The 16,550-nt window shown below is 33.1% G+C and overlaps 1 protein-coding gene across 6 annotated transcripts; it reads right to left on the reverse strand.

The window, feature by feature from the left end:
* Window positions 1–4,398: 4,398 nt before the first annotated feature.
* Window positions 4,399–16,197, reverse strand: LOC18054973. Of its 6 annotated transcripts, none has more exons than XM_006451518.2 (11): window positions 15,584–16,194; window positions 15,246–15,503; window positions 11,722–11,964; window positions 11,387–11,536; window positions 8,815–10,250; window positions 7,705–7,778; window positions 7,470–7,551; window positions 7,263–7,388; window positions 6,962–7,068; window positions 5,691–5,845; window positions 4,399–4,889 (listed from the first exon to the last, which is right to left on the reverse strand). In XM_006451518.2, exons 1-11 carry the CDS (start codon window positions 16,022–16,024, stop codon window positions 4,626–4,628), a joined length of 3,336 nt encoding a protein of 1,111 aa, XP_006451581.1. In that variant the 5' UTR covers window positions 16,025–16,194; the 3' UTR covers window positions 4,399–4,625. The 6 variants fall into 6 exon arrangements, with proteins under 6 accessions (XP_006451581.1, XP_024048099.1, XP_024048096.1 ...); XM_024192328.1 differs by lacking the exon at window positions 4,399–4,889 and adding an exon at window positions 6,424–6,510 and having other exon boundaries at window positions 5,757–5,845; window positions 15,584–16,197; XM_024192329.1 differs by lacking the exon at window positions 4,399–4,889 and adding an exon at window positions 6,441–6,510 and having other exon boundaries at window positions 5,786–5,845; window positions 15,584–16,197.
* Between the last annotated feature and the right edge of the window lie 353 nt (window positions 16,198–16,550).

A 16,550-nucleotide genomic window follows, 5' to 3' on the forward strand; every position in this document is an offset into this window, starting at 1 on the left:
AAGCTTGATCATGCATTTAGTGGCCTGAATATCGTGTGCAATTCCTTCAATAGGTCGCCCTAAATTTGATTGAGCCTAGGTTGCTTGAATCAGTCCATTAAGCGCTTTTTTGGATTTCTTTACACGAGCTCGTGTCAAGTCCAATGGGAACTTGAATAGGATCAGAATATGCCTCATCTCATGTGCTTGTGACAACTTTAATTTAAGGGTTGGGTTGGTTTGGATTGATCAGATTGAAGGTCAAATCAAGATTAAAAATTAAATAAAGAGAAAGATACGAAACTTGAAATGAAACTTATTAAAATCAAATATAACATGAAATTCCATTTTATGCCTTATATTCGATAAAGAAAACTTAAAAACCAACTATTCGATAAAGAAAACTTAAAAACCAACTATCTTAAAATTAAGAAAATTTCAACAATGAGCTTTCAGACTTTATTCCCGGCTTCTCGCATCTTTTTTTCTTATTACAAATTCAGCATCATGTCCAGTAACAAAATGAAAGTGATATATAATTATGTCCTGTTAAGTACTTACCAAAAAATAAAGAGAAATTGAAAGCAACTTACTTTCAAAATCAAACTGATAAAATAATAAATTTACTTATATAAGAGAGTGATTTTAGTTTTGGAGTTAGAGCCTAGACAGTAGATACGAGAAATGAAATCGTCTCTTCTATCAAAAAAAATAAAAAGAATTAAAAATTAGGTTAGCCATTTAGGTTTTAGGATTTTACAGTTGAGAATTAAGATATCATCATTATTATTATTCACTTGGACTGAGTTTGGTTGGGTTAAATGACTTCATTATAATTAACCCAACCAACTCAACCCAAATATTAATTAGGTTTAAAAAAATTGACCCTATTACCCATAATAATTCACTCAATCCATTAAGATTAGATTAAGTTGGGTTGGATTGAATTGCATCTATTAGGTTATATTGGGTTTGCCTAACCCTAGATATAATGGGAGTTATAAGAAGGTTAAAGGTCACTTATAGAAAGATAAGAAGTCTAGAATTACATGCATTAATATAGTTGACAGACATCCATATATATATATATATATATATATATATATATATATGATTTATCATATTCCACAATCTGTTAAATATTTCATTTAGGCGGCAGTTTTGCTCGCCTAAATGAAAAATTATTCATTTCATTTTAATCTACTTATATTAATAAAATTAATTGCATATCATTATACTTATTTTTTTGCAATTTGTATTCTATTAATTACTATATTGCAGTGACACTTGAGAATGTGGACATGGGACTTTTTATTACAAATAAGATAAATATAGCAAATAAGCTTACAATAAAAATTATGAAAATTGTACATGAAAAAAGTTATTTATGATTTTTTTTACAACTAGAGAATGTGATATATTTAAATAATTTGATTTAATAAAAAGAGAAAGATCAAGTATGATTATGAAGGAACTAAAATATAAAATTATGAAAATATTGTTAATTGTTATTATATCATCAAGTAATGCTAGTGATCCCAATATTTGAATCTTTACTAATGTGGTATTCATGAATTAGATGGTAGGATAGAGTAATAAGTAATTTTACATTTATCATTTAATAGATGAGTAACTTACAGTATTGGGACTCAAGTAGGACTCAAATGTTGGAATTTCTAGCATTATTGTTTTAGTTAAAGTAAGAGATTCCCTTATTATAGAATTACTCCTAGTGACAATATTATAATATATTAACATACTTTTTTTTTCTTCAATTAGACCGAACCATAATTTTTTTAAAAAAATAAGTTAAAGTAGTACTAGGATTTTAGCTACTAATATTTCAATTTATTCCCTAAATATATAATTGAATCATTTTATAAAATAACTCTCTCACTCTAATTGGAAAAAAGAAAAAAGTTTGAATTGGGACATACTTGAAAAAAATAAAGATTCTATTATTTTATGAAAAGTTATAAAACTTAAGAAGCATGAATGAAATTTTCCAAGGCTAGATCACGATACACAGTAGTATGTTCGCTTCCAATGCTCACATTATATAACCGTAAATATAATAAAATACAACATTATTATTTATTCATTATATTCAAATAGTAATTATCCTTGCGGATGTCATCTAATTGAGGCTTCAGACCTCGTTCACATAGGTGAGAAGGGAATTGAGTTGCCACCATACTAAACTAAATATGAGCGAAGAAAAAAAAAAGGAAAAAAGGTAATTATACATGTTACATTGGCAGTTACATTGTAAATTTGGGTCACTATAGCCAATGAGCATAATTGTCCAAAAAGTATGTGTGTGTTTGTGTATATATATATATCATGAGTTAAATCATGTGAAAAGTGGGCTCTCACATTCCCTGCATTTGAAATAATACTATTAGTTACATTATTGAAAATAAAACAACATAAGATGAGAAATTATTAGCTATCCACTCAAAATTTACCTCATTATAAAAAATATTACAAAAGTTTAAATTTATTTGATTTCACACCAAATGTATGCAATTTGTATTAACCATCCACTCAAATGATATAATCACCTTTACAAAATGATGAAACAAAAATGAACATAAATTATAATGGTGGTTATTTTGTAAAGACAACATTATCTCTTTGTTGAAGGTTGATACACATTGTAAATAATGGGTGTAAAATTGATCAAGTTAAAAACATTTGTAGCATTTTTGTAGCACGATAATTTTTGAATAATTTAATAATCTAATTATAAGGATATCAACAGTTTTGATATTGGATAGAGATATGCTAATATAAGTATTTGTGTCTGTTTGGTAGAGGACAGTAATGTTGTCAACCCCTACCCATTATGGGCTTGAACGAGTACAGGTAAAAAATTCCTTATTAGAAAATATAGATACCCATCCACTTCCCCTATCCCTTTTTACTTTAAAACATCCTCACATTTTTTTTTTAAATACCTTAACTATTTATCTTTAGATAAACATATAGCAGAATATTCTAATTTTTTTAAAAAAAAACTATTTTCAATTTTAAGTAAATACTAATTATAATTTGATGATTGTTAAGTTTAATTTTAATCAATGTATTACTAAATAGAGATACTAAATCTATTTGAATAAGAGAAAAAAAAAACCCAAATATTTGGAATAATAATGTGATGAGATGGCTAAATAAGTATTTATGGCTGTTAAATAAGTCATACCAAACAGACACTAAATAGTTGGGAAAACAAAATTCTTTTAAATTGTAAATAAAATATTTTCTAAGTAAATAAATAAATAAATAGTTGTAGGTTTCACTTCCAACTCAGATGCATAATAAATGCTACCTCGACTTGCAAATGCTAAATACATTTCTTCAAAATTCTTGCCAACAAAATGCTCCTAACAACCATTTTTTATCAACCTAAAACATTATTTATTTGACTTAGCTATTAATTTAATTTCTTAAAAAATTAAAAAATAAATAAATAGTTAATAGTCAAACAGTTTATAATGTTTTATACCCATATCTAATCGTCCAATCAATGGGTAGAAAAAGTTATACTCGATCTTTTTTATAAAATGGAAGTAAAATGAAATCAATTACTTAACCCTAACATAAGAGACCCTGAAGCTCTCATACCCATACAAAATTTTTGGCATCCATAACTAGTTACACTAATATGAAATCATCAATCATTATACTACTAAAACGTTAAAGATAAAAAATTAGCACTATATCTAACATATATCAGTGTCCATTGTAAGTATTTATAGACATTATAGTAACCTGAAATACTGAATAAATATGACCATAAAGACAATACGATATATATAAAAATTCACATAAATTCACATGAAATAATTTAGACGAGATTATTTGTGAATATTATTTAAAATATCAAACATTAGATACCTTATATTCGTATATAAGTCTGATATAAAAAGCCCCGTAGAGTTTGACTAATTATCCAATAGTTAAATTGATCTTGTCCAATTATTTGGAAATAAAATTTAATTAATCATGAATCTACATATCCAAACTGCATTACAATTAATATTCAACTAATTATCCAATAGATAAATTGATTACATCCAAATATTTGAAAATAAATCTACTTTAATTATAAATCTAAATATTCAAACTGCATTACAATAAATTGATAAAACAATATGATAGTTTTAAATCCAAAACATAATTAAATTTATAATATAACATAAAAAATATAATTAAAAATAACACTCATATTTTGAGAAAAAAACATAACTTCAAGCATTCTGGCATGTAAAGTTGAGGTCAGGTAGTTTTACAATTCGAATTTATTAGTTTGTTATTTTCTTAAATTGTGGGTAGGGGGATCATGTATGTTAATGACCTTTCGATATTTGCCAGTTAACTGATGATCTGTTGGCCGGTAATAAAAACGCAATTAAAAAATAATAAAGAGCCGCCGTATGCGACTAGGCGGACCAATTTACATAACTGAACTGAAAAATATCAACAAAACGTAAAAAAAGTACAAATAAAAGAATAGCTAGAAAGCAAGCCACTAAGTCACCACGCTAGAGCAGGCAAACAAACGAATCAGAAACTAATTAGAGCAGGAAAAAAGAATGAATGAATATGAATACACGCGCGGAAAAGGAGAAAACAAAAAGGCCTCATGATACACATCTTATCTGCAAAGGAGATGCCGTTGTCTCTGCATGCATCGCCTTCACCAATGCCACAAAGTTGAATAGATCCTCTTCAGAGAACCACTTGAACTTCCACTTAAGAGAACCAATATATGTTCTTTTAGTACGAATTGCTGCAACCTTCTTGCAAGCAGTGACCCCACTTGCAGCAGTGACCAGGGGGCAGAACTCGGAGGTAGAATGTTGAACAGCTAAGCTCACACAACAAGTCTCCCTGGCATCAATGACCTGAAATGAAATTAATATGTGAATAGACGTACCTTTGACCCTTTCCACGTGGGGGGACGAAAAAAAGGACATACCTTTCACAAGTTGAATTGATTTCATAAATGAAAAGAAACCAAAGTGATAAAATGTTGTCAAGGGATAGATCTAGAAAACATCAGGCATTCATAGCTTCGTCGAAGCCAAATAGCCAAATCCAACTCAACCATTTAATCACTCCTCAAGCCAGGGGAAGCTAGTAAAACTTCAGATTTGCAATGAGTTATCTAGTCCTTCCATTAAAAGTCTTTACCATCATCTATTAAAATGTCTTTGCTGTAAGGTATAGATTCTACAGCCACAGTATATGTTCAAAGGTACAGCCAACAAACAAATTTACTTCGAACTGTTTACATTATTCCATCTTACAGTTTTCCTCAAAAATTCATACTCACAAGCTTGTCACCTTTCACACAACGGCCTCCTGTGTATTCACACAGTACACTAATGGTGACCACTCTCACAGTGCAAAGAATTATATGATCTCTTTCTCCTTGGCATACTAGCATGATTAAAAATCTATTTTGAACCTTTTAATAAAGATATTCCACTTAAGAAGTAAGATGTCAAACCAAAAATGAAGATAACCCCACTTTAAAAATAGTTGACAGAAAGCATTATCTTAAAACTCTTTCCTATACAAAACGGACACATAATTAGACAGACAGTCCAAAAACGGAACAAAGATAATCTCTGCTATTTGATCAGTGAATATGGTGTACAGTACAGATAAATGCTTATAAGCATAGATACAGAATAACTTACAATTTCAGAAACATTATCGATGGAGCAGCACAGATCAACCAAATAATATGGAGGGGAAAATACATCCACTGAAAGAGAGCTGAACTGCATAAGGTCCTCAATGCATACAAGCACATGTCCTTCAATCAGAAACAGTGATCTTGAGAGCCATGACTCTGTTCAATTTAGATGTATGAGAATTTAATATTAGACCAATACAAATAAACCATAGTTGAAAAAGTAGAAAAACGTTGAAGTATCTAAGATGTATTGAAATCCTATTTTAAGAAATTGAATTGCTAAATTTAAACTCATGCAGACTAAGGCATTTGCACTTTGCAGTAAAGAAAAATGCATTCAATGTTTGGCGTCCCAAACACTACTCTCTTGAAACTGGATCAGAGAGAACTGCTAAATTTAAACTCATGCAGACTAAGGCATTTGCACTTTGCAGTAAGAAAAATGCATAAGTCACAGATAAAACAAAATAAGTTATATAAAATATACGGCAGAATGTTTACAGTTATGCAGGGATTTAAATCAGTCCTATGGATGACAGCAAAATCTAATCCATCCAGCAAGTTTTGATATTTCTTTAGTTTGAGATATACGGCGACAAATGAATCACTGATAAACCACATGAACCAGCATTTCAGAATTAGAACTCATCTTTAAATTGAAATTTATGCATACCAGTAATTTCATGGTCAAGACAAATTGTAGCAGAGACAGAAATAGATTGCAACAAACCAACCGTAAAAATTAAATCACCAGTGATGCTAAATATCAAGTTGATCAGTCTCTTCCATATTATGTACCAGTTTGAGCTCCAAGCCTTTTTCTTTAAAACAGAAAGATTATAATATAAATGGATTGGGCGGTTAGCCAATCTGAAACACAATATTTAGGCGAGGAAATAGCATCAATACACACTTGTTTACAACGAAAAATGCAATCCACAAAAATTATCACGTCATAAGAGTAACTTCTAAATCGAGTGCAATTTATACTATTTTGCTTTGCATGCCCAGGAGTATTCTACCGAGATCTACCTACCAACACCCCACTCCTTCAACACTTAACCTAAACTGAAGTCTAAAAGCAAAAAATAAAAATAAAAAATACAAAACCTACCTACCAACACCCCACTCCCTTAACACTTGACATAAAGCTGAAATCTAAAAACAAAAGAAATTTGTTCCTTTAGACAGAAGACCATATCACAACATCCGCAAGATTGTAAACCATTTAGACATACGAAATCATAACCAAAGTGAGGTTGTGAGACATACCTTTGTCCTCACTGCACCAAAAGAGTACCATTGAATATTGGAATATGCCTACTTTTAAGCCTCCACAGATTTGTTTCTCAAACAACTCAACCTGAACCTGCTCCAAACTGCCATTTAAATTTCCAAAACCCCAGTCTATCATAAATAAGAAAATAAACCATGTACAACCAATTGGGCAGTTATTAAACAAAACAAGTACCAAACACCGACATACATATCTACCAAAAAGTAAATAAATAAATAATAAAGAAGCCAGCATTGAGTTTAAAAGCTTATATGTGCTATGACATAGATAGATCACCTTCTCAAGGAACATTTATCATTTGCTGAAACCAAATAAAAAATTTGCAATGTACAAAATAGTTGCCTTGATTTCTCAATGCTCCTTGTCATTAAGAGGTATGTTGCACCCATCTCAGTCGATACCCTAACCTCATCACAGGAAATGAAACAGTTTCAGAGAGGTGACACATAACTTCAATGGCTGAAAGTAACAGACATCACTAACCTCAAAACCTGGAGTCCTAGACCAATCAAAACCTCTCTAATATCTTCAATCTTGTGGCAACCAAGCAAATTTAAGATAGATCCTGCAGACCACCATAGATGTTAGTTTCACCATGAAGTTCCACAACCAGCACAAGTAAAATGTGGTTCATTTTCTGTAAGAAGTAAAATCTGATTTATCAGCACAAGAGCAAAACCGAATAAAAATATGCCTTAAGAAATAACTTCATAACCACCTGTTCCATCAACTGTGACACCAAAGAGCAGCACATAAAACTTGTTCTCGCTGCTACGTAGTACAGCCACTTCTCTAAAAAGAGGGAAAAGGTCAAAAAGAAAAAGGTAATACGATTGCAAAAGAGAACATAAGAAAGAAAGAGATTACAGAGAAAAAGTACATGCAACTTACTAATATTAATCATTAAACGTGTATAATTGTTCAAATACTTAGCCTCCGCAACCATCGGATATAATCAGTATAAGGTAAGAAAATCTTCAATAGTACACACGCGCACACACATAGGTAGTGAAATACAATGATCAAATACAAAAGGAAAATAGGTTCAATCAAAAATTAAAATCTGCAAGAATAAATTATAAATACTCAATCTCATAGAATGTTAGAACTGGGAATCTGTACGATGGGGTGGAAACTATGGCAGGCATCTCACATCATCCCATAAAGACTCCAAAGCCAAGCCAAGCCAATCCATACAAAGAATTAACATGAGATAATTAACATGAGATATTCTTCTACATATATGAAACATTTTAAAAATATAATCATATCACTTATAACATGGAAGTATAAGTGTAGGCACCCATAGAGACTCAGAAACCATGTCAGTCAATATACAAAGTGTAGGCACCCACAGACCTCCCACTTGGCAAGTTCAGGCAAAAGGAAGTCTAACTCAATAAGATTGAAATTCCCACCAACACTACCAAAATGTATAACTCAAAATCTCATTATAACCATGAATTAAAAAGCACATTTCCAACTGTACAGCTCTTTGCCTAAAATAACTAGATACACTAGAATCACAGAAACTAGACAACACCATAAACATTTTTCAGAAGACGGTATATATAAAACAAGACATTTGGAAAGGCAAATAAGACCAACACATCAAGGTTTTCGGATATTAAGTAAAATATCAACAATAAATAATGACCTGTATCACTTCACATGCAAAACACCAAACAAATTATTTGTATAAATAAGCATGCTAATCAAAAAGTGTAATACACTCGGGAAAAACGCAGCAAGCCATTTTTCATTTTTCCCGAAGTTACTCATAGCTGCTAAAAAAACCCTGCCTAACTGACTTTTCAACAGAAGTTACCTTCCTCTGTGCATGAAGTCTTGCTCAAGTATCCAGCAAACAGTATACTGCATACAAGTTTCATGACTTTTGGAATCAGCAACATTTTTGTTGAAGTAATCTTCAACAAAATCCTCTTTGACCGAAGACAAGAATTTAGCCACAGATCCAATTCCACTAATATAAGGGGTCATGACTGCATTCTCCCGCGTCTGTTTCTTGTCAGAAGTTCTAAGAAGATAATTCAAACCAAATATATGCTTTCCTTGCTCACCTACATTATCAGCTTCACTAATATTCAAGTTGCCATTTAAATTTTGCAAAGCTTCTGTCTTGGCAACTGTGTTCTGCTCCTTTAATAATGAAATAACTCTTCTTGTATGTTTCCTTTTATTCTTTTCCAACAAATGAGCCTCTTGATTAACAGAACTATCAACTTCACCATCATTGCCCCCAGCAGAGAAACCATTGTTTTTGCAATTTTCTCTTTGACAGTCAATCTCATGTGGTTGGTCATTATGATCTTCTTCAAAGAGGTTTAACAATGAATGCACTTCAGCACTACTATACTCATGTTCAGGGTTGATTGACTGATCAACTTCAAGCATTGATGGCCCATATTCGCGGAAATCATCATCACTACAGCTGGTTTTACTATCAGATGATACCACAGAATAGGACTCTGCAGAGAGCTGTAAAATTTCGGCCACTAAATTGTGGCGACGATGAAGAATGTCCTCTCGATAATGAGGTGGAGAACCAGGACGGGCGGAGGATGAAAAAGCATCTGTGATATCATCTATAGGAGTCAATGGTGACTCATGGATGTTCTCAACCATCCTACGATCTTGAATAGTAAAGGTATCTTGATGGAAGCTTTTAGATTGCACAGTGGCAGCACCAGCTCCATCATGTAAATAAGGTTTTTCATTCTCCTGTCTTAATTCCATTCTCCCAATCCCCGGTAAAGAGAACCCGCCAGTAATACCGAGAGAACCAATATGATCAAAGGATTGATAGGCGTGCAAACCAGTAGGCATATCCGCATAGGAATTTTCAGATTCTAAAATGTTTGTACTACTCTCATCACCTGAAGCTTGAACAGAGCCTGAGACATATTTTGAGCTTTCAGCTAGATGTGGCTGGCTCCTCTTGTTCTTTATATAATTATCTTCCTCACAATTCATCAACGTAGCTCCACTACAGATACTGCCATCCACAAAATTCTCTGAAGTGTGATCCATCCACTCTTTAAATTCCCGCAACCAAAGAATTGAACGCTCTCTCTTCATATGCTCAACCCTACTCATCAAATCAATAATTTCAGCATCATCATCAGATGCTACATTCTCCTCTTTGCTTTCAATCTCATTATCACATGACACAGACTCACGGTCAGAACCAACACATGTACTTTCTTCTTCACTCTCAATAGAAGCAAGGCGGCAAGCCTTTTTCTGCAAAATGTAAATCATGAAATATTGTGACTTTAATGAGCTCAATGAGAGTATATATATGAACAGATCACTAAGGCTTAGTACCCATCAAATGTTTAAAGATCAGGGGCAAGCAATTTACTTTATTCCACAAACTCCCAAAGGCAACTAACCTGTACCATCAGACCTACCAACCGGCCACTGGGTCAGGAGTGATCAAGTACAGTAAAGCCTCTCTATAGGCATAATGTTGGGACCAAACTAATTTCACTACTATGAGGAGGTTATAACTTAATAGAGGTGTAGTTACAAATATTATTGTTTTGACTTATCTATCCTTAGCGCAAGCGATATATAAGGTAAAATATGCATTACAATGAATAATTAACTAATGTTGCATGTCAAATCCAATTGATAAAAGAGATAAACATAGTTTAAACACAAAGTGTTGGGAATATTCAATGCACTAAGGTAAAATACGCATTACAATTAAAAATTAATAAATGTTGCATGTTAAATCCAATTAATATAAGAGAAAAACATAAACACAAAGTACATGTATTTATGTAGTGTTGGGAATATTCAATGCACTAAGGTAAAATATGCATTACATTAATAATTAATTAATGGAGCATGTCAAATTCAATTGATAAAAGATATAAGACAGTTTAACCAAAAGAAAAAAGTACATATCCTTATGCAGCGTTGAGAATATACAAAGTGCAAGTCTAAACATTTGCATTCCCTTTAACGTTTTTCTCTAAATGTAAATTATGTAAATATTATAAATGATTTGATAACAAACTCTAAAGAACAAATCATTGTCCCAAACAACTTTAAAAAATATTTCATTTCATATTAAATCTTTAATATAACATGGCACATATTTTTTTGCTATATACAGATAATTATTATTATATGGAGACGATTTTGTTAAGATGGGACCTAAAAAATTATAACTTATTACAATGTGGAATTTATTCTTAGTCATAATTGCCCCAAATTGAGACCACAATTTATTATGATTGCAGAGGTTATTCCTTTATAGAATACCACTACAGAGAGGTTTTACTATATATACATATGTATATATATTCAAACCTAAAGGCATACCAACTTTAAACTAATATTTAGAACTTCCTATTAAAATCACTTACCCTTTTCCTGTTAGCATTTCCATCTCCATCAGCATTACCTTTTGCTGGAGAATAGAATCCAAAGCCTGCGGGTCGCTTCTGTCTCCTAGCAATTATAAGTTGCCTCTCCCAGAGCTCTCTCGTGCTGATTTCCTTGCCATCTACCTTCAACTAGTTAGGACAAAAAACAAGAAATAAATAAGTTTAGCATTACAGTTACATAGGGAGAGTCATTATGCAATTCAGATTTGATTTTGGTGACAAAATTTCAAACAAACCAAAACAGAAAAAATTGCTTAATGATCCCCAAGAAACTATAATGTTAAAAAGCAAGAAGAATGTAAATCATGCCTTACTTTAGCTGGATGAGCAAAATAGCTGAATACTTGTGCTCGATACCATCGGGAACAACATAATGGATTCCCTTCCAACCACAAGTTCAGCAAATAAGGAAGGCTAGCAAGGAATTCAAGCTCAGAAAAAGTGGAAATAATATTGTAGGAAATGTCAAGGCCTTCAAGAGACTTCAAATTCTCAATCCCACGCAATGTAGTCAGTGCATTGTTCCTTAAAACAAGTTTTACAATATGGCAGGAGACCTGCATAATCCCACAACATGGGCACAAGATGGGTGAATGGGTCCACACCTGATTCATAGAGCAAAAAATAACAACAGAATGGGAAATATCTAGTAATCAAACTATGAAATACAGCATTTCACATATAGTCATGATAAGTAAATCTAACATATATTTATACATGAATTTGCAAAAACGAAGATCATTGCATTAACTTCATCGGAAACCCCTACAGTTGATTATAATAATGTCAAATGGATGTGAAAATTATATCTATTCAAAAAATTAAGGAAAAAAATTGTGTTTTTGTGTGTGTCTGTATTTATATATTAATTATTCTCTAATGAGGCATCCTCATTTTAACTAAAAAAGAATGTGACTAAAAGACAAACAACCACGAACTTCAGTGCACTAGCACATGGGAAAAAAAATATATGGCCTCCAATGAATTGATTTCATGCTTTTTTTCTTTTTCCTTTTTTGTTAAATTGAGAATGTCCTCAGTGAATAAAATTTTTCTACCCACAACAAGAACACACATCGTTAATTTAACCTAAAACACTAATATAGTTGCTGAAACTTGTAAATATAACACCGATAATCTCGCTATTTTAACACCAATAATCTTTTCCACGCTTTTTCAATCACATGGACCCTTTTCTATCATTGCTCACCTACAAGCTCTATTTTTATATAATTATTTCTTTCTCACATAAACTCATCTCCACCCACATATTTCTCTCTCTTTGGCTCACATGGAATTATCATTCATATCCAGACATTTATGCTAAAGAATGTTGGCTTCAACACTTATTCTCATAAAGAATTGGAGAAGTTATGAGGTTGTCAGGCAATCAATTAACATATGATTTTAGGAGAAAATTTATGAGACCCATTCTTGAGTTTCTTGTTTTCCTTTTGGTTAGGAAAGAGAGAAACTTTTATAGAAAATTAGAAACGAATAAATAATACAAGAGTGAACAGGAGGTCCACAAACTAAAATCTTCCCTACAGTGTAGAGTACCAAAGTTTCTACAATAATTTGAAAAAAGAAGCCCTTGAAATCTGAGACACGTGAATAAGAATCCAAACCAACAAAATTAACCCAAAACTGCAACCCAATCAAGCTGCATAAAAAAGAATGAGGAATGTAGAAAATCCTTGGAAGTTGACATCCAACTAGAAGAAAAGAATTGAATCCTGTCCCATAACCCATTAATATCTTCCTCATTTTCCCCTACAAGTATACGGCTATTTCTTTCTTACCAAATCACCCAAAAGAGAGCTGGGACACACACTTCCATAATGTTTTAGCTTTCCTTCCTTTTCTAAAAGCAAATATTCTCCATCAATAAAGCCTTACAAGAGGCTGGACCTGCCAAAAGAAAATTAGCTGCAACACATAAATGAGCCCACAAAGAGGAGGCAACATCACAATGAAGAAAAAGACGATTGCTGGTTTCTTCAATCTTTAGTTTCTTGTTAATTCACCAGAAAAATCAGTGCCAGCACCTTATTCAACTTCACGTCAAGGCCGCCACCACCAGCATTCAAGAGAATGCTAATCAATCTTTCTTACGCATGTGCCTTGCAAGATTAGTGGTGGTGGCTTTCAACACTTGCCATTGTTGGCAGTGAATGGTAAACAGGGTTCGGTGTTTTGGTGACATGTACAAGATCGAAATAGTAAGCTAACTTCTCCTAGGAAGAGTTGTGGGATCTCCTCTCTTCCAACTTATTGGAATAAGCAACGAGGATGAAATCTAACCAGTGCTTTCTTTCCTATGGCTAAGCCTTTCTGTTATGACTTTTCCATATGTGTGTTTGTGTATGCACATATGTGAAAATATATATCAACTAAATTACTGTATTCTAAGACATCTAAGATGTGTGAATCGAACTGAAGAAGAGCCACTACCGTATGCAGATCATACCAAACAATCTTTCCGAGGTTCCAGGTACAACAATGTTCAAAATATGTCAAACGATTTTAGCAGTCCACCAGAGCATGATAGAAAAACTATCTACACTCCTAGTAACCCCACAGCTTGTTGAACTTAAATTTCACACAACTGCAACAGACCAGCATGGTAGCAAATGATATCACAATGTGACCACCCTACATTCCAAGCAAAGTTAACAAATTTTGGACTATAACCACCACCAATTTCAGACTATAACCATTGGCATTAAATAGCACAACAAATTTCAGATACAACCATAGGCATTGAATAGCATAATCCTATCACAATCTCGACTTCAAACTAAATTCTCACGGATAAACAAGGCCCTAAGAAAAGAAGGAAACAGTAAGCAATGCAAATTAATGAGACTCAGATGCAAGTCTGATTTAAAAGATAATCAAGAACATATAAGCCAAATCCTAGAAGGAGAAAATTTTTTATTTTTATTATTATTATTATTTTGATAATCCAGACTCCTGCACCAACTCCAACCATGGCTCAGCACCAGCCAGGCCCTAAACTGGGGGGGTCAGTCGAGGACCCCAGTCTCATGACCCACAAGACAACAAAGGGTGGAATTATTAATCTCACCAGAAGGATCGAGCTTGAGACCTCAATACAGCCAAGCACCATATCCCAAGCCCTCAACCAACTGGGCTGCCCCCTTCGGGGCAAACAGAAATTTATTTCAAAAAAGTATACGTTAAGATGAATTAGGAATGTGTAAACAATCAAGCACTTTCAAAACCTTTGTCATGATTGCTCTCTTCTCAGTTGAAGCAACACTTCTTCTCTCTATTGAATGAAAGCTGTTTTCATATTGGGGTAAATACATCTAAGGCCATAAAACATTGCTTTATTATGTTTGATCTAATTATCCCAAATTGAAAGTCATTCTGAGCAAATATATTAAAATTCATCATAGAGATTGGTTCATATGGCTGCTGAAAAGTTATCAAACCAACGCGCCCATGATTTTGACAGAGCATGATCAAGCAAGGCTTAGATTAAACACTGAAGATACAGAAACACATGTGCTTATTGAAACCTACGGCAATGTGTTTATGAGTGCCCAAATATCATCTTCAAATATTTAGTAAATTCTTAAGCAAAAATTAAGACAGAAAGCTACAAACAAAATTTACCCAATAGTAAACATAGAATTACATTTTTTTAAAATTACTATGTAGGGGAAAATAATTAGAAAGATGCCACAATAGAAAGCAGCTCTAAAGACAACAAGCATGAAATATGGTTTCAAATCCATGCATCATCTCAAACATCAAAGCAGTCATTCAACATACACAAAGATAACTATTAAAAGTAATTTACTCATACCTCACTAAAAGCTGCAATGGATCTGAGGTTATTAAACCCAAGATCCAAGTGCTTCAAGTTGACACATTTACGAAGATTATCAACCTTAGCAAACTTGTTTCTACTTAAATCAAGAGTTTCAACGGCAGGAAGAAGTTGCAGAGACTCGTCCATTATAACCAACCGATTACACGAACAAGATACAAACGACAACCGATTCCACTGTGGAGAGTCCTTTATTTCAACAATCCTGCTCGCAAACACATGCCGCAGTGCGTTCTAAAGTAAACACAGAACATAAAAGTCAAATTTACGGAAAATCAGCATGAATTAATTCAAAAGAGAGCAAGTGAACTGACGGTAGAATTGTGACAAATAATCTTCTCCAAAGTATGTCTTAATTCAAGCAAGCCTTTAGCAGCGGAAGTTGACAAGTCACATCCTCTGAGCTCCAAGACCTTCAATCTACAAAATGGCAGCAAGGAGAGGGGCGTGGGGTCACGCGCGGGAGGAGGCAGTGCAGACACGACTTTCAACGACGTAAGAAGCTTCAAAATCCGACGCAATTGCTCCAATGCACGGTGGTCACCAAGGTCCGAAACGTAGGCGCGAAGATAGTCAAGAGGCGCGCCAGCTAGCAGCCGCTCAAGCTCACGCAGCGCCTCGAGCCGCGATTGGACGTAGTGAAGCCCCGCCGGATTGAGTTTCAAGACTATGGATCCTTCTATTAACGGACCCGCTTGTTGTTCTACGAATTTCACCAGCTTTTCCAGGTATCGATCTCCAGTTACGATCGCCATTAAAATTTAATAAAACTGATTTGATTTAATTAGTTAATAAGAAATAAAAAATGGAGGTTTTGGAGGAATGGAAAACAAGAGAAGAAGAGTCATGGCTGATTTTATTATTAGAATTGATTTGCAAGGGTAAGCGTATCTCGTTAATTGGGTCTTAATGATTGATTAGTGGGTTAGAATTGAAAGAGACTTCTGCAATTTTTTTTCTTTTCCCTAAGAAATTTTAAAATTTTAAGAAAAAATTAAAAAATGTAGCAAGAAGACACGTGGCTTACATGCAAACCCAACTCGATGATAGAGGGAGGGGACCCGATGATACATTTGTATGCTAACTGGAGAAATTTTATCAGACATAATTATATAATAAGTAAATAATATATTATATGAGTGTATTTATTTTAAAAAATCATAATATAAGTAGTGATTATATTAAATTTAATTATACATGTCATACATATATTAGTTGCTTATGTTGCTTATACATGTCATACATATATTATAGAATTTCTTCAACTAGTATTGACTTTGT

Source organism: Citrus clementina, unplaced genomic scaffold (genome assembly GCF_000493195.1).
Source record: "Citrus clementina cultivar Clemenules unplaced genomic scaffold, Citrus_clementina_v1.0 scaffold_1, whole genome shotgun sequence".
Classification (NCBI taxonomy): domain Eukaryota; kingdom Viridiplantae; phylum Streptophyta; class Magnoliopsida; order Sapindales; family Rutaceae; genus Citrus; species Citrus x clementina.